The sequence below is a fragment of the Microtus ochrogaster genome, unplaced genomic scaffold, assembly GCF_000317375.1.
Source record: "Microtus ochrogaster isolate Prairie Vole_2 unplaced genomic scaffold, MicOch1.0 UNK131, whole genome shotgun sequence".
In the NCBI taxonomy this organism is placed as follows: Eukaryota; Metazoa; Chordata; class Mammalia; order Rodentia; family Cricetidae; genus Microtus; species Microtus ochrogaster.
In genome coordinates, this window is record NW_004949229.1 from 584,621 (window position 1) to 604,339 (window position 19,719).

The 19,719-nt window shown below is 38.3% G+C and overlaps 1 protein-coding gene across 7 annotated transcripts in view; it reads left to right on the top strand.

Annotated features, from left to right (window-relative positions):
* Zfx (zinc finger protein X-linked) overlaps positions 1-19,719 on the top strand; it is a 45,143-nt gene that overhangs the window by 17,048 nt on the left and 8,376 nt on the right. For all 7 annotated transcript variants that reach the window (XM_026778374.1, XM_026778369.1, XM_005371853.3 and 4 more), the window contains 2 exons: positions 4,899-4,987; positions 6,766-7,335. In XM_026778374.1, the coding sequence (XP_026634175.1) occupies positions 4,927-4,987; positions 6,766-7,335 (631 nt within the window). In that variant the 5' untranslated portion in view covers positions 4,899-4,926. The remainder of the gene's footprint in view (positions 1-4,898; positions 4,988-6,765; positions 7,336-19,719) is intronic.

A 19,719-nucleotide genomic window follows, 5' to 3' on the forward strand; every position in this document is an offset into this window, starting at 1 on the left:
GAACTCACAGAGATCCGCCTGCCTCTGCCTCCCAAGTGCTGGGATTAAAGGCGTGCGCCACCACCGCCCGGCCCATTTTTACTTTCTGAAAATAATTCTGGATAGGCTTGCTTTTGTTACTCTTGGGAAGTTTGAACCATTTTATCTACCATATATTTTACAAATTAGTTCTCTGAGTGTGACAGAAATGATGGTAGTCAACCATTTTATTAAATCAAAGTTCTAGGGGACCACAAGCAAAAAAGTGGTTTTTGTGTATGTATATTGGCAATATACATATCTAAGACGCCTGTTAATTTACCGAAGAAAGTAGTCAAAGCAATGTGTGGGTATATGGAACTAGAACTCAGCTGGATTGCCATAAGTTTGAAGCCAGCATGGACTGCACTGTAAGATCCTGTCTCCCTCTCCACCTCCCCAAAAGGAAATTAAAGAAATATAAAATCAGCAAATTATCCTAAATTCTGAATTTAAGAGATAAAATGCCATTACTCTTCCTACTGAGTTGGTGGGAGTGTTTATTGCTCTATTTTAAAGATTGGAAGTAAGGAAGCATGGGAATTTTGTGGATTTCTCCCAGTTCAGTATTTCCCTTAAAACTTCATTTTCCATTGTGACTTCTTTCAGAATTACGACTTATGTACCAGGAGGGAATAGTTTTCCAAACTAGGGTGAAGGAATCTCAGAGGTGCTTTGAGGGTGCTTGAGAAAGGTAGTAATAATTTGGTTCTTTGTTCTTTTTCATTTGGATTTCATCTTGGTGCTCTGAACCATTGTGTATATTTGGCTACTTTTGGAGGTTGGTTCCTGCTCCACAGCACACAGACACTTCCACAGACACATCCGTGTCATTGTTGGCCCACCTTTTGCAATGACCCTTACTTGATTTTACCCCAGAGAGTATTTCTAACAACACAATTTCATTTTGATTGTCAGAGGGAATTAACAGGTCTAACCCTGGAGGGGTTACAAAGCCCTCAGTTTAGTCATTTCTACTTGTAAGTACAAAGTCTATTTTTTCAAACCTATTTGAGTTTTGCAATGGCCCTCTTCCATGTTTACTAGAATATGTTAGAATATGTGTATGATTAAAAGATGAAAATAACAGCAGATAATTGTCTCCTGGCACGTCAGGTTCATATTGTAGAATGAATATGGGGGGTGTGGGGTAGGAGGGTGCTGAAGTATTCTGAGCCCAGGGGAGTGCCGTGATCAAAGCAGTGGTAGGAGGACTAGTCTTCCACAGATAACAGGAAAGCCTCAGAATTTGGCACCTATTCAACTTGTGCTGGGTTCCTAGTCATTTGTTATGGGAGTGGCAGTAAAGAGCAAGGCTACTTGAGAGGCTATTTTCATGCCTCAGGGATCAGGAAGTATGAAGCTGAGGGACAGTAATAAAAACTGGAGATAATAAGAACTGGGATGGATTGCTGAGAAGTTCTGCAAAGAAGTAGTTGACAAGATCTGGCATCCTGGACTGACAGTGAGTGGGGAAGAAGGAGAAAGGAATAGTGGCCAAGAGTCGTCAGTCTGGTAGAGGCTTAAGGTTCTGCTTTGAGTATATAAATTTTGGTGGTCTGTGCAAATAGCCCAGGGGAGTAGAGAGAAAACAATAAGAGAAAATAGTTAAGTGTACCAGACTAGGATTAGGCTTCAGTTTTAGTGTGGTGAGGGGAGTCAGGGCAGCTAGCTGTGTAGAGAAGGGGAAGAGACTTAGGATGGCACTTGGAAAAACCGGCAGGAATGAACTTCAGAATCAGTGGAATTGATTACCTGTTAGTCTTAATAGAAAAGCCAAGAGATAAAAGTGGAGCAAAGTAGTTGTTAAACAAGTTGAGAATCTTTAGAGTTAATGGGAATTAGTTTTATGTAGGGAGATTTGAGGAATGTGGAACCTAAGAACCTTAATGTATCCCCTTAGTTGACTTAATTTCATGTAATATTTCGTTATGCTTAGAAGGTTAACTTAGCCGGGCAGTGGTGGCGCACACCTTTAATCTCAGCAAGCCTTTAATTGGGCGGCAGAGGCAGGCTGATCTCTGGGGGTTTGAGGCCAGCCTGGTCTACAAGAGCTAGTTCCAGGACAGGCTTCAAAGCTATAGAGAAACCCTGTCTCGAACCCCCCCCCCCAAGAAAAAAAGGGTTAACTTAGATTTGTCTTCATAGTTGCAATTTTAAAAAGGGAAAAGAATTCTAGCCAGAGGTAATTCTGGTAGGGAGTGGGTGGTGACAGCTTAGAGCATGTACACTTTGTTTTTCATGGTTGAACGGGTTTTTTTGTTTATTAATTTAGCCATCATTTGTTTTAATTTCAAATTGTTTTTAACACAAAACAGCTATTTCTTGGAAGTGAATAGAATCATCGCTGACACACTGAAAAACATTTGTTATATAAGTTTTGGGTTTCTCGTGATATTTCTTTAAGAACTATATGGCCTTAGTGTGTCAGGCCAGGGTTGAGATGTTCTGCCATTTTTGTTTATTGAAGTGTGTGTGCCTGTGTGGTGCTGGGAGGTAGAATGATGGAAAGACAGTTTGGAGTTAGAACTTAAGATTAAACAGGAATGATGCTTAGAAAAATTACTTTGTTAAAATTTTCATGAGTATATAGTATTTATTAACAAAATTAAAGGCCAAAGAAAGATGCATCTAATAGCTCCATTTAGATTGAATTAAAAAAGTGAGAAAATAGAGATAGGGAAACCATTGAGGAGATTGACGCAGTACTTAGAAACAGGCAAGTAAAATCTTTGGTGTCTGATTTTTTGAAGTAGTAACCAAATAGTACTTAGTAATATATTACTTGATATGTTAAGTTTTTGCTTTTTGCTAAGTAGGCGAGATAGAATTAAGGGCATTGGGGTGCCTTGCAAAATCCCAAGGAAAGAGAAAGTGGGGCTTCAGGGAGTTCTGGGCTCAGAATCCAAAAATCAGTTGGTAAGCCTCCTCTTCCCCCTTCATCTACTTTCTCAGGGCATTCACTTGATTCTTTCTGTTGGTGGACTTTATTTCACTGGTCTGAACCAAAGTGGGAAAATGACTTCTCAGTTCCTCTTTCTAGCAGCCTAGACTGAGAGATGGAGGTAGGCAGAGTGCAAGCGGGATCACTGGAGGAGATTCTCATTCTTGCTCATGGTTGCAGACTTTTGAGAGTAGGAAGTTGATTTTATTATGCTCAAAATGAACTTAAAAAAAACCATTTCATAGCTAGTACTAATCACCTATGGCCAAAAGAATTAAATACACTGAAAAATTGCATAAATCAATTAAGAAAGGCGGTGGCACATACCTTTAAGGTGTGGTCTGCGAGCGAGTTCCAGGACAGTCAGAGCTACACAGAGAAACCTTGTCTCGAGGGGGGGAGAGGAGTCACTCACTGTAAAATGGAATTCCAGAGTGTTCTTACTACCATTACCTTTACTATAATTAGGTACTTTGGGTTTCTATGATTGTTCAATATAGTGGTTGAAAGAGAGGGTATATAAGTTTAGAGAAGTAATACAAAAATTGTGCAGAAATTTCCCACAGTAAATTACAGAATGAATTTTTAGTTGAATCTTAAACTAGTTGCCAGGAGGTGGTGGCATACACTTTTAATCCCATCACTTGGAAGGCAGAGGCAGGTACTTTGAGGTCAGCCTGGTCTACAGAATTGGGTTCTAGTACAGCCAAGGCTACATAGAAAAACCCTGTCTTTTTTTTTTTTTTTCGAGACAGGGTTTCTCTGTGGTTTTGGAGCCTGTCCTGGAACTAGCTCTGTAGACCAGACTAGTCTAGAAGGCAGAGGCAGGTAGATTTCTGTGTTCTAGACCAGCATGCCTAGAGAGCAAGTTGCAGGACAGCCAGGGCTACACAGAAAAACCCTGTCTTTTTTTTTTTTCGAGACAGGGTTTCTCTGTGGTTTTGGAGCCTGTCCTGGAACTAGCTCTGTAGACCAGGCTGGTCTCGAACTCACTTGAAAAGTCAAAACAAACAAACAAAAAACCAACACAAAACAAAAATAAAAGATCATTGACTGCTTTTCCAGAGGACCCAGGTTCAAATTCTAAAACACATGTGGTAGCTTATAACCATCCATAACTCTACTTCCAGGGGAAACTTAGCACCCTTTTCTAGCCAATGGCATGAACCATGTATGTTACGCATTCACATAAGGTAAATAATTTTTTGTTTTTGAGACAGGGTTTCTCTGTGTGGTCCTGGCAGTCCTGGCCTCAGACTCAGATATCTGCCTGACTCTGCCTCCCGGGTGCTAGCATTAAAGGTGTGCTCTGATACTACCACCTGGCTCAAATCAATCTTTAAAAGAGATGTGTATATAGGCAGTATCCCAACCTACCAAATTTATTTGTTTGTTTGTTTATTTTTGGGTTTTTGAGACAGGGTTTCCTCCATGTACCCCTGACATTCTGGAGCTTGCTCTGTAGACCAGGCTGGCTTGGAACTTAATAGAGATTGACCTGCCTCTTCCTTTCAAGTACTGGGTTTAAAGGTGTATATCACCACTACCCTGCAGTGAATTTATTTTTATTTTATTGATTTATTTGAGACATGACCTCACTAGACAGGCTCTTACTGTGTAGCTGAGACTGATTTGGAATCCTCTGTGTAGCCCAGATTGGTCTTGAACTTGTGAGTCTCCTGCCTCAGCCTCCCAAATGCTGGGATTATAGTTGTATACCTGGCATGTATCTCAGTTAATGGGCCTGGGTAAAGGTGATCCTTTTGATGTATATGTTTATATATTAGATATTTGTCAGTCATAAAACTTGAGTGCTTTAGAAATGAAAATGTGACATTAAAAAAAGGATACAACTTGAGTGCTTTAGAAATGAAAATGTGACATTAAAAAAAGGATACCCAAACTAACACTGACTTCACTTTTCCCCTTGATTTAGGAGTTGTGACTGATGAGAATTGAAGGCCATGGATGAAGATGGACTTGAATTACAACCACAGGCGCCAAACTCATTTTTTGATGCAACAGGTATAATGACTTGTAATTGCATTGTGCTTTTTATCTACCAGATGGAGAGTTTGTTATGGGCCCAATTGTTAACTCTCATAGTTAGTCACTCTTGGATTTCAGAATCTATAAATGGGAAAGTGAACACATTATCATCCTTCTACCCAAAAATTTGACTTATTTATAACTGACTTTAATATTCTTGTCAGTACAAGTTGAATATCCTTAATCTGAAAATCCCAAATGCTCCAAAACCCAAAACTTATGAGTGCTGATAGGACACCACAACTAGAAAGAAAATTCCACACCCCATTTCATGGCATGGGTTGAAGTAAAAGCACATGCATATGAAGAATGACCTTTAGGCTGTATATGTAAGGCACATATAAAAGAAATGAATTTTCGTGTTTAGACTTAGATCTTTACTTAACTCATAAAACTTAACTTTTTCTGGACTGGCAGCCAAGATACTGGATTTTTCAAAAATTTTGTTTTGTATTTCTCATAAGGATGCATAGTTGTTCTGTTTGTAGCATTTGTTGAGAACAATATTTACTGAGCACCATATGCTGTGCAAACTGTGATCTCAGTTAAGTCATTTAATCTCTTTGGGCAAAAATTGATTCATCTCCTGTCACCCCTTTAACTAAAACGGACTCTGGAAGAGTTTCCTGTATTATGAGCTGCTTTTGGGAGTGACACTGGGGAGGAGGCTTAATAGAATCCAGTAATCTGAAGTCAAGGGTAGGTTTCTTCTACTACCTCCCCTTATCCCACTGCCCCTTGGCAGTGGCACTTCTTTTCACTGTCTGTCAGTAGAGATAGACAGCCTCAGGCAGATTTTCTTCTCTCCTCCTTTTCGCTTATACCCCAATCCTTTTACGTTCTAGAATAAAGGTCAAAGTCTAAGATTCCATAGTCAGGTGGAGACTGTTGGTGGTGCCAGAACAAAAAGGAGAAGGATGTGAAGGAAGTGGAAAAAAAATCATGGGAAAAATGGAAAATAAAAAATACAAGTTGTGGGAAGGGAGATAGACCAAGAAGGAAAATGCATGAAAAGCATATAAATGGATGCATTTGCCACCTGTAGTTACATTACTTAAGTTTTAGAACCATGCCTTAACTAACTGAATGTGTTTTAGTGTTCCTAGAATTTTACTGTCTTGAAGGTTTTTTTTTTGTCTCAATTGTATTATCAATAGTTTTTCCTTATCTATTGATTTGGGATAAGTACTTAAAAGAGTATGCTAAAAAACGTCTTTTTAAATTTTATTTAAAGATAGATTATTTTTCCAAGGCAGAGGATTCAGGGGAATCTAAATTTAAGAAAACTGATAAATTAGTGTATTTTGGGTGAAATTGAATAATAATTTTGCTGATTGGAATATTTAGTCCTGAAGTTGATAACTTTATTTACTTATGTCTTAGCCACTGTTGTATTGCTGTGAAGAGACACCATTTAGAAGAGAAAGCATTAATTGGGGGCTTGCTTATAGTTTCAGAGGTTTAATCTGTTACTACTGTGGGGAACATGGCTGGAGAAGTAGCTGACAACTACAGAGTTTTATCCAGATTAGGAGGGAGGGAGAGACAGAGAGAGACTGGGCCTACCACATGGGCTTTTGAAACCTCCAAGCTCACCCTCTGTGACACTCTTCCTTCAACAAGTACCCACCTCCTAATTCTTATGATGCTTTCAAACAGTTCCACTCCATGATGACTAAACATTCAAATATATGATCTGATAGGGGTCACTTTTATTCAAACCACACTTGCTTAAGACTTTGTTTATTTTTCAGGAGCTGGTGCTACACACATGGATGGGGATCAAATTGTTGTGGAAGTACAAGAAACGGTTTTTGTCTCAGATGTTGTGGATTCAGACATAACCGTGCATAACTTTGTTCCTGATGACCCAGACTCAGTTGTAATCCAAGATGTTATTGAGGACGTTGTTATAGAAGATGTCCAGTGTCCAGATATCATGGACGAAGCAGATGTATCAGAAACAGTCATCATCCCAGAGCAAGTGCTGGACTCAGATGTAACTGAAGAAGTTTCTTTAACACATTGCACAGTTCCGGATGATGTTTTAGCTTCTGATATTACTTCAGCTTCGATATCTATGCCTGAACATGTCTTGACAAGTGAATCTATACATGTGTCTGACGTTGGTCACGTTGAACATGTGGTTCACGATACTGTAGTAGAAGCAGAAATCGTCACTGATCCTTTGGCCGCCGATGTTGTTTCAGAAGAAGTGTTGGTAGCAGACTGTGCCTCTGAAGCAGTCATAGATGCCAATGGGATCCCTGTGGATCAGCAAGATGACGACAAAACCAACTGTGAGGACTACCTTATGATTTCCTGTAAGTATCAGGGTACATTGTTGGGGTGCTGCTTTTCTAAATTAAGCCATGTTAATTTTCTTAACACTGTTAAGGAAATTGAATAATAATTGCTTAATGTTCATTAAAATTAAATGTGTAAAAATACCTTGTCCAGGTATGGTGGTGCACACCTTTAATCCCAGCCCTTGGGAAGCAGAGGCAGGTGGATCTCTATGAGTTCGAAGCCAGCCTGATCTATATAGTGAGTTCTAGGACAGCTAAGACTACATAGTGAGACCCTGTCTCAAATAAAACAAAATAAATGTGTAAAATGAGTTTTCAGTTTGGAGTCTGTAAGGTAATTGAAAATTGTGAAAAGTAAAGTGCTTGACTTGTTTCTATGTAAAGGTGGGATAGAAAGAGGTGGTTTCTTCAGTTACAGAAAGACAGTCTGTGACTTTGCAAAATCTGAAGGATGTGATTTAGGACTCTTTTAGCATTAGGAATCCTCCTCAAACAACTTGGGAAAAAAATGTATGACCAAACTACTTATTTTCTTGTATGCTTATAGGTATAGGAAACAAACCACTGGACAGAGAAAATCTGAAGTATAAACTTATGTTCTTGGATGTACAATAATACTTGCATACTTGAGTTGTGTGTAAAATACTGTTTATGGAACAGAATGGGAAAGTGCATAGTACTGAGACATAATTTCAAGCATGACAAATTTATTAGAGCACTGAACCAAACTGAGGTGTTTGGGGGATAGCCCTCCAAATGTTTTGAGTTGGCATGAGGACAGCTGTTTCTTCTTATAACATTATACTTCTTGATTCCACTTTCAGGTACAAAACTCTGGGTTGGGTAGAACTGTTTCTAACCCAGTATAAGTTCTTAACTCCTTAAAGCACTAAACTTTGGTAAATAAAAACTCATACACTATTTATAAACTTGCCTAGTTTTCATATATGATACCATATAATAGAGTTCACCAGCATTTTATAGGAAATATCTTTTAAAAGTTACTGAGGTATCTAACCTAGGTGTGCTGGTGTATGCATGTCTGTAATCTCAAAACTCAGGAGGCTGAGGAAAGAGGACTTCTGCAAGTTTGAAGTAAGCCTAGGCTGCAAAGTATGATACGGTCTTAACAAGTTATGATAGAGCTTTTAAAAGAAATAGTCCTTGTAAAAAGGAAGAAAAACACCCATTCCAACATGTTTTATGGAACTTGTGTGTTTGGCATTGCTGTAGGTGATCCAGTTATTGGAAACTCCTAAATACGTAAAGAAAGCCATTGTTTCTAGGGAGAACAAAAATCCTCTTCCACATATGTGCCCGCTACACATATGCACACACACACAATAATAAAAATTTAGAAAAGAATATGTATATTTATGTGTGGTTATAATACCTTCAAATGTTTTGCATAATTCCTCATATGAAGTTTATGAGATTATCTATTTTTCTAGATTCTAACCAACACACAGCAGTATTTTCCTTTTTAAGTTTCTGCTGGTCTGTAGGGGGATTTGAGATGTCGCTTATTTCAAGTTTAAATTTATTTTGAAAGATAATCCTTGTAGCAATAGAGAGTAAGAATAAGTGAACAAGAGACAGTAGTTCAAATGGTTCATGTATAAGGAAAAATACCCTTAAGTTGGGGTGTGGTAGTGGTGTAGTTCTGTAACCCCAGCACTCAGGAAGATTGAGTTCTAGGGTCAGTAAGACCTGGCTCAAAAGCACAACAAGCCAGGTGGAGGTGGCACACGTCTTTAATCTCTGCACTTCTGTGAATTCAAGGCCAGTCTGGTCTACAGAGCGAGTTCTAGGACAGCCAAAGCTGTACAGTGAAGCCCTGTCTCAAAAAAACAAAACAAAACAAAACAAGAAAATTAAATATCCCAAAGACTTTGATAATAAAGAGGATTGAAGACAGTTGAACTCAAGAGATTAGAAAATAAAGTGGATAAAATTTGTTCTTATTAAAGATTGATGGGACTTGGATGGGGAAAGATATTGCAGAGATGACTGGCATTTGATGCTAAGATTTCTGTCTTGGAAGATTTGGTCATGATAATCATTCAATAGGAGGAATAGGTTTGGTGGGTAAAGATTGTGTAGGCTCTGTTAAAAATTTGATTTGCAGCCAGGCGGTGGTGGCGGCACTTGCCTTTAATCCCAGCAATGGGGTAGGGGCAAAGGCAGGCAGAGCTCTGAGTTCACGGCCAGCCTGGTCTACAAGAACTAGTTCAGGACAGGCTCCAAAGCTACAGAGAAACCCTGTCTTGAAAACCAAAAATAAAGAAATAAATAAGATTGAGGTTCCATTTCTTGGCAGTTGAAAATGTAAATATGCTATTTTGGAAAGAGGAGAAATTGATAAAGTAACAGAATATAGGAAGTGTCTCACATGGAAATCGCTGGTATTTCCCAGAGTGTTTGCATAACAGTATCAAGTATGTGATGTAGCTACTATAGAACCAGTATGGAGATTTTCTTGAAATGTAATAGAACTAATACATGATTCAGCAATCCTACTCCTGGGTATCTACCCAAAGGAAGGACTCTTGAGTCAGCATATCACAGAGAAACGTACACACCCATGTTTACTGCTACATTACAATAGCTAAGAATAAAACCAGCTAGGTAGCCACCAGCAGATGAATGGGAAAAAAGTGCTAGAATATAAGTAGCACTTTTTCAGCTGAAAGAAAAACAAAAAATGGATAAAACTAGAAACTGTCATGTTAAGAAAAATAAAACTCAGACATACTGTATGTTTTTAGCTCATGATGACTCTAGATTTAAATTTGTGTTGGGGGTTAGGTTATAGGTTATAAAAGTAGAAACGGAACCATGAGAGGGGGAAAAAGAAAATCTAAGATTTATTTTGTATGTATGAATGTTTTGCCTGCATGTATGTATGTGTAACATGTGCCTGTAGAAGTCAAAAGAAGGTGTTGGTTCCCCTGGAGCTGGTTGTGAGCCACTGTGTGGGTACTGAGACAAAACAGTTCCTCTACAAGAGCAACTAGTGCTATTAATCACTGAACCATCTCTCCAGCCCCAAGGAGGAACTCTTAAAGGAAAGGGAAGGTGCAGGACGGGGTGGGGGGTGGAGTAATGGAATACATCTGGCATGAAAGCAGAAGTGTGGAGAGGAAGGCAGCCAACAATACCCGGTCATGAAGGTGAGTTGAATAACAGTATATAGCACATGTATGAAAATGCCATAATGAAACCCATTAGTGTGTGTGCTAACTTTAAAAAGTGTCAAGTATAGATATTTTGGGTATAAAATGATGTAGACATTTAAAGTTAGCTTAGGCTACAAAGTGAGACAAGGTCTCATCAAAAAGAGAAGAAAAAAGAGGTGAAATGAAAATTGGAGGTTTACAGAAGACAAAGTGACAAACTTTCAAAGTCTTTTCAACACTATTGAGGCTACAGAGGATTCTTTAAAAGTGTTAGTCCCTGGGAAGAAAGGCTCTTGTTGGGCAATTAGAATGTTGTTGGTATTTAATTAGTTTCAAAAAACATGTGTGAGTGGCTAGGAGAAGGAAGAAGTGAACTATTATAATGGGTTGAGAAATCAGTAAAAGTGGTATTAGAGTGAAACACTTTGTGTAAGCCATTATAGTTGAGAGACAGGAAGCAGTAGTATGGATTTTGCTGACTGCTGAAATGGTGAATGTATGTTGAACATACTTATGGGTACAGGTACAAACCGCTGGACAGGGCCACGCTGACAATAGAGAAAAGAAGGCTAATAAAATAGGTGGAGTAAGGTGCAGAGAAGAGGAAGGGACTGAAGTTTAGGGTCATAGTGGATGATTGTTGTGTTCAAGGCAGGGACATAAAATGTAGTAACTGCTTTTCCAGTGAGGCAGCTTCATCTCCATACCAATATAGAGTAAACACGAGGTTGGGTGGAAAGGCAAAGGATGGTGAGAAAGGGTTGAAAAACTTGGATCTGATGGTGATGGGCCAGGCCAGAGACTTATAGATGGATGTCTATGATATATGGAATGTAATTGAGCAGCCAGTGGAGAGTAAAGATACTTAAATTTATAAGTAAGATGCTCTAGTATAAAAATGGTATTTATTTTATTTTTAAAGTTGTAGCTTTATTTTTATTTAATGAGTGTTTTGTTTGCATGTACATGGTGCATCAGGTGTGTACTTGGTATGTACCAGAAGAGGGCACCAGTCTCCTGGAACTGGAGCTATGGGTGATTGTCAGTGTGCTGGGAACTGAACCTGAATTCCTTGCAAGAGCAGTAAGTGCTCTTAACTGCTGAGCCATCTCTCTGCTTGTTTTTAAAATTACTTATGTGCTTATGCCATGGTGCCTGTGTATAGAGGTCAGAGGATGTCTCGTGGATATCTGTTCTTTCCTACTGTGTGGGTTCCAAGGATGGAACACAATTGTCCCCCTTCGTGGCAAGCTTTGTCCATTAAGCCATCTTAGCCCAAAATACTGTTTTTTAAATATGAATGCCAGCTTTTCTATAATAACACTAGGCAACCCAGCACCAAGGCCAGAGGAAATAGTTGGCTCTGTCCCAGACTGTGAAGGCGACAGCATTCTGGCTTCTCTCTGCTTTCTACCTTTCTGACTTGCACCCTTCTAGCTTTCAAAGGGCTTCTAAGGAGTAAGGCTTAACTGTGCACCAGCCTTTTGCCTTTATTGCTCTTTAGAAAGTTCACCTCTCTGATAGACTCATTTAAATATATAGAGATAGATTTAGTAGTGATTGACACCAGCATACCAAGTGTAGTATTGTAGAATCCAGACTTTAAAAATATTTACATTTATCTTTCTTTGAGGTACTGGGGGTTCCAATTTAAGTGAGTTTTAATGGTCCTAAAAATGTAAATATGAACAGAAGTAAGCTTTTTAGTATATTTTGGCATATTTTAATGTATTTTATATATAATAAATATATTTTAATGTGCTATTTATTCCATTCCTGTTCAGAGAAATTCAAAGAAAGCAAAGGTGCATTTAAACAGGTATATATGCTCATGTTATTGTCCTATTTTGCTATAATGAAATAGGTTGTTTTAGAATTAGATTTAGAGAACATGGTGTTCTCTATTGTACAGACATTTTTTTTTTTTTTTTGGTTTTTCGAGACAGGGTTTCTCTGTGGTTTTGGAGCCTGTCCTGGCACTAGCTCTTGTAGACCAGGCTGGCCTCGAACTCACAGAGATCCGCCTGCCTCTGCCTCCCGAGTGCTGGGATTAAAGGCGAGCGCCACCACCGCCCGGTGTACAGACATTTTTGAACTTTTTTCCCCCTTCCTTGCCATCATCTTTTTTTATCCTAAGTAAAGATTATATTAAACAATCCACTTTATTATCTTTGGAATCAAACCGTTGTAGTGTGTTGGAAAATCATTAGTGTTTTCTTGATTTCTGCCATTCACAAAGATAGTTCATAAAGCCAAATTTTAATGAAAAACCTATGTTGATTTCAAACCTTTAAGGACTGGCAAAGGTTTTGTTGTAAATGAATAGGGGAACTGTGGAATGGTTACATTGAACAATAAACATGCATTGCTTTACATATTTATTTTCTTTGTGTTAATAGAACTTAAAATCTTTACTTATTTGTAAAGACTTAACATTTTTTAGTGATTTTCAAGCATGCAGAACACTGTTATTATTTGTAGTTGCCTTAAAACTTGAAAGCTTGTTTAGAGATTTTTCTGCTTCTCCATCTAAAATTGTATAGGTAAATTTCACGGATAGAGCTGGTCTTAAGTTGTGTCTATAAAGAAATACATACACGTGCATACACATGCACACACACAGAAAGGGAAGGAGAATATTGTTGTTTAGGCATTCCAGAATAATGAATGGATTAACAACTTCAGTATAATGTAAATTTAGATTCCATAGTATTTACTGTCACCTCAAGTAATCATTTCTTAGTTTTCAGTCTTCAGGTGGTTTACCGAAGCTTCCTTGGAGCTGTGTAAAGTGTCCTTATGTTTACTGTAACTCTGTTATTACTAATGCGATTGTTCACCAGCATCTCACTTCAGTTTTTAGGTAAAATGTTGGGCAAGACTATGAGGCTTGCTGGTTTCACTTTTTAGAGTGGAAAGAAGTGTGAAAAATTTACTAAAATGGGAGAATTCCTGCCTGGCTTGGGATTATCCATAATTTTTTTTTTAGATACTGAGTTTTAGACACTGAACATTTCTTTCTTTAAAAACCAGTAGATGAGGGGGCTGGAGAGATGGCTCAGCAGTTAAGAGCATTGCCTGCTCTTCCAAAGGTCCTGAGTTCAATTCCCAGCAACCACATGGTGGCTCACAACCATCTGTAATGAGGTCTGGTGCCCTCTTCTGGCCTGCACACAGACAGACTATTGTATGCATAATAAATAAAAAAAACCAGTAGATGAGAAAGAGGCCTGGGTTCTAAAGATGGGCGTGTCCTTGCACTTTCGCCAGTCTTCACTGTAACTGACTTTGACCAAGTTACACACTGTCTCAGTGCCTTTGTTTCTTTATCTGGAAAATGAAGTTAAGAAACTTACATGGAAACATGAAGGAAATTGCAAAATGCAATGCAAATGGTAGTTATTATTAGAAGTAATTTTAATTTAAAAAATCATGCATTTCTATTTTGGAGAAGCCTTATTCTAAAGTACTAGTTCTTCATGACTGTAGCTGAAGGCACTTAAGCAGAATCATACATATGATGGCTCAATTTATTGAAGCTTTCTTTGTCTGTTTTTAGAAATTCATTTTTAATAGTAGCTTTAAAATTATAGTGAAATTCTGAGTACTTAACAGGACCATCAGAGTGTTCTTTTAAAAATCTCTTCTGTAATATTTTATATTCAGAATAATTTCGCAGGTTGAGTAGGTGGGGCAAGGTCTCAAGGTGAAAATCTGAAGGTGAATTTTACTTTTGTATAATAATAGAATAGCTCTGTATCAGGGAAGTCAGTGTATTTTAAATGTGTTTTCCCATGTATATATGAAAGCAAACAGGTTTTTAAACTGAATTATAGGTAAGTGTATGTATGACATTTTGCATGTTCTAACATGATTAGATTTTCTAGTCATTGAAGGTTTTATAAGGGTACTGACTGGAAACTAACATGTGAGAACAGCAAGTTTGCTCTTGCTCTGTGGAACCAAAGGGGTATTTGGCTTTTTAGTACTGGTTAGAATCAGGTGTTAGCATTTTTTTTGTTTTTGTTTTGTGTGTGTATATCTTCTATGTTTGTGTGTGTCATATATGTACCCTAGGAAGTTAGAAGACGGTGTTGGATCCTCTGGAGTTAGAGTGAAAGGCAGTTGTGAGCTACCTGATGTGAGTGCTAGGAATCAAACTTCTGATTTGGGAAAGAGCCGCAATTGCTCCTAACCACTAGACCATTCTTCAGCCAGGTTTCGTTCTTTTGCTTTTCACTTTGGATGTTTTGAGTTGGTGTTTCTCTGTAACAGCCCTGGCAGTCCTGGAACTCATTCTGTAGACCAGGCTGGCCTCTGCCTCCCAAGTGCTGGGATTAAAGGTGTGTGCCACCATCGCCCGGCTGCTTTTGATTTTTGAGACAGAGTTTTGCATTATGTCGTCTCAGCTTTCTGAGTGTTAGAATTAGTGCCTGGCTTAGGATCAGTTTATTAAACTTTCCTCAAAGTTTAGGCCAACTTCATCAAACTTGAACTGTTTATAAATAAGGACTCCAATGGTAATCCCCATGTATTCTAGACTCTTTTCTACATAGATTGGCATCCTTCTGGTGCTACCCTCTGTTTGAAATTTGAAAATGACAATAGATTCAGTTATCTAGATTGTGAGAATATTTGAATTATTATCATAAGTAACCATTCACTTCTGAGTGTGTTGGCACATGCTTTTGTTGATTTTTGAAATTATATTTCTCTCCCTGGATGTGTGCGCGAGCACAAGATGTACTGCAATATATGAGGACAGTTGTAGGAGTTGATCAAAATCAGCTCATCACACTTGGTGGCAAGCATTATATTGACAGCCTAGCATAGACTTTTAGTGCCAGTATTTTTGAGGATGAAGCAGGAAGGATGCCTCAAATTCAAGGCCGGCTTGGCCTATAGTGTGAATTCCATACCAAGCTGGGCTACAAGAGTGAGATTTGTCTACAAACAATAAAGATCCTTCTTTTTCCTTCTTTCTCTTACGTTCTAGCCCACTCAGAATCAAACCCCTGACTTGGTTCCTTGTTAGATTCTTCTTTATGTAGGGTACTGCCCAAATTTACAAGTCCTGCTCATCCCTAAATAGATGTCCAACCCATTTCTCTTCCTCATTCCTGCTATCTCTTGTCCTTATTGAAGGCCTTGTCTCCTGTCACCTGCCAGCTACATGTCTGCAGCAGACTCATAGGGCTCTCCCTGCTTTGTCTTGATCCATTTCAGCCCATCCACTTTCTGAAGGCTAACAAGATGATAGAGCAAATAGGCATGTGATATCCTCATTGCTTGAGGATCTCCCATCACTTACAGCAGATGCTCTCACACCTCTGGTCAGGGTTAGGGCTTAGGGGCCCACTAAATCTTTCTTTTTCTGACTTTCTTGCCCCCATTTCCCTACATTTGGGTTATGTAGAACTAGCTGCTTGACTAGAGACTTACCCCCACCCCAAGTTCCCCAAGAAATTTTGATGTCTGACCTGATTGAGAAACTTGCAGCTTTCCAGGATCAAGTCTGAGCTTCTCTGCCCTTTGTGATCTGACTTCAGTTTAGCAGTTTAGCAGTTGGCTGTATTCCCTACCATGCCTTGTGACACACTTTCTGCTCAGTCCTTTCATTCCATTTCTTGTCTCTGTACCTGTGTACATAGTTTGTCCTTCACCAAAATGGGAAGTAACTTCTCTTTTCCTTTAAGTCTGAGTGAGATATCCTTTTTATATACATAGAATCAGTCAGTGTACAATAAAGCACTGCCATTCTGGATATTAATCCCTTTTCGTGTTCTGTATGAACTTACTTTTAAAGATTGCATTCGACAGCTTAGCGTCTCTGTTCTTGTAATGTGACTAAGTAGACATCTGCCTTTTCTCCATAAGAGACCTTTATGTTCAATTACTTTAAATTTTGCATGAAAAAGTAAAATAGTTGATCAACAAATTAGATATTTATAAACATTTTGGTGGGGTTTTTTTTTTTGGTTTTTCGAGACAGGGTTTCTCTGTGGCTTTGGAGCCTATCCTGGAACTAGCTCTGTAGACCAGGCTGGTCTCGAACTCCCAGAGATCTGCCTGCCTCTGCCTCCGAGTGCTGGGATTAAAGGCGTGCGCCACCACCGCCCGGCCCATTTTGGTGGTTTTTGAGGCAGGGTCTCACTATGTTGCCTTGGCTGTGCCGGAACTCATTCTGTAAATGAGACTGGCTTGGAACTCGGATTGCCTGCCTCTGTCTCCAGAGTACTGAGACTCAAAGGTGTGTGCCACCATCGCTGGGCTGGCCTTGAATCTGCAGCAGTCCTCTTGCCTTTTATTTCTAAATGCTGCGATTACAGTGGCACTGTATCAGTCTCCCAGCAAGTATTTTTTTAACTGACATGTTTGGTTTTGAAGCTGGGTGTATGTTAAAATATCATTCACTATTTAATAATAATATACTGAGTGTCAGAAGTAGACTAAAATGGCTGAGAATGTGTACTTTAGTACTAGGCCACTTACATATCATTCACAAAGCCCTGGGTTTGATCCTCAGCACTACCAAAACAGTCACTAAAATGTTTGCTTCCCGTGTTCTATGTATGGTTTAGGATTTGAATGATTAAATTTTATAATTATTATTTTTGTAAATGACAGATTAGAAGAGTTTGCAGAAGCTGTTTGCCAGCAGATCTGTGCAATGACGTATTTAGAATTTGAATGATTAGGGCTGGAGAGAGAGTTCAGCAGTTAAGAGCACTGGCTGCTCTTCCAGAAAACTCAGCTTCAATTCCTAGCACCCACATGGGAGCTCACAGCTGTCTGTAACTCCAGTTCCAGGGGACTTGACAGGCACGTGAGGGCAAACTCAATGCACACAAATTAATAAATAAATAGATCTTTTTAAAGATTAAAAAATAGTCTAGATTCTCTTAAGTCAGAAGTCAGGTAGACAAACTGTCAGTATATTCTTGCCTTTTTTGAACTTTATTTGGTGTGTATGTGTTTGGGTAGGCACACACTGTGGCACACATGTGGAAGTCAGACGATGACTTTGGGGAGTTAGTTTTTCCCTCCATGATCGTTTGTTTCACAAATCACACTCAGATCTTCAGACTTGGTGGCAAGTACCTTTACATGCGTAACCATCTTGTTGGCCCAATTCTTGCTTTTTACTATTGGCTTTGAAATACTGGCCCATCTTTATGTTCTTTATAAGAATTTTGCCTAGGTAAATGCAGTTTTGAACCTAATGGATGGAGAGCATGACAGTTTTGACATCACAATCTGAGTTCTGTCTTGGTTTAATATTAGTTGCAAACTACAAAAGAGATGGTCCGGAATTTAAAATGTTACAGAGGTCAGAACCACCAGCACCTAGTACTAACTCCCTAAAGAGTCATGAATATGTAAATCTTATTTCTGGTGGCCTCTTTAAATGTTACACTATACTCAAGTTTTTCATGTAATGTAGTTGCTTTTGCCAATATTGATCTCCTCCTGGAGACTAAAAGTTAACAAACTTGGACTGGGACTTGTGTGGCTTGAGATTTAAATTCCATGTGATATCAAATAGTCAATGTTTCTAGACTTCCATTTGTTCTCTTATAAATTGTCAACAGTACTGCACTCTTCTTCACAGGGTTGCAATATGTATTAAATAGTACTTAGTCAATAAATGGTAATCACATTTATTGTTACTGCATTTAAAATAATCATCTGCTCTCTCACTGGAGTAGAGTCTTTGTCATACTGGTATCTTCTAATATCTAACGTAAAGTCTTTTTTTAACTGTTAGTAAGTCAAATATGTTTCAGAAATTTCCTCAAGTATAATTTTATCACTTCTTAAAGACAAAATCAAATTTGCACACTGAGATGGATGTTTATTTTTACATAAATAATTAAATCGGCAAATATTTGATACTAGATGAGTATCTTCAGGATTTTTGTTTGCAGTATTAGGGATTGAGCCTAACATGAACTCTTAAAATATACAATTGAAACTTACTGTTTGATGAAGTAGTTAAAACATAAATGTCTAGCCAGAAGGAAAACAAATACATGTGGGAGGACACTTGCTTCCTGGGAGCATTGGGGCGTCTAGAACTTGTTAAGGCCTTGGACCTGTTTCCCTCTGCTTCTGGCAAGCTGGCCCAAATAGAATTATTTGGACTTAGAACAAAAAGAACATTTTTGTGTTTCTTTGAAAGACTTACATTAATGAATCTAACTTTTCTGATAGATTGTTCTAGGTACTGAGTTCTCATTAACCTTTACTGCACTTTCTGTGTTGCCGGAGATGCCCCTAAGTAATGTGTGCTATAAGGTTATTTACGTAGCAATTACATTTTTGGTCTTTAGTCAAATACTTTTTCTTGTGTTTTATTTTCCAAATAATATATAACACTGATTGGTGATTTCTGTAAAATTTTTTAAAATTGTAGTGTTTGGCTGCGGGGTGGTGGTCCACGCCTTGATGATCCCAACACTTGAGAGGCAGAGGTAGATAAGTTTGAGACCAGCAAGGGCTATGACACAGAAAAACCCTGTCTCAAAAAACCAAAACAAAACTGTGGTGTTTGCTCTGTAACATTTTCCTGATTTTTGCCCTTTTTCATTTCTCTCTTCCATTTTCCATATGGCGCTTCTTTTTTTCTTTAAAACAGGACCAATGCACATTTCAGTTTGTTTGAATTTACATATTGTATTTACTTTCCACCAACGACCTTGACTTAAAGTCACAAGTTAAAGTTATATATGTGTTACTTACATAGAAGATAAATGTTGTAAGTTGTTTTTTTTTGTTTTTTGTTTTTTGTTTTTTGTTTTTTTTTTTTTTACTTCTTTGGGCAAGGTCTCCCATGTAGACTAAGTTGCCTGTCTTTCACTCCTGAGGGCTGGTATTAAAGGCATGTGCCATCGAGCCAGCATTTGTAAGTTTTAAGCAGATTGAATTTGAATTTGCATTCCCCATCTCACGGAGATATACTTTTCTAGCAGTCATGTTATTTTTTTTAAGCATATCATTCTGATGAAAATAGATCACATCAAATGTGTTCAAGAATAGTAACCATGAAAATAGTGCTTAAAAAATATTTGTATGAGGACCATGCTTTTTCATTTTACTACTAAAACATTATTTAAAGGTTCTTGCCTTAAATACTCTGTGGTTTAGCAAAGGCTAAATATATCTTTATTTAAATATATGTTATCAGGCATTTTTTCTATAGTACTGGTTTTAATATCTG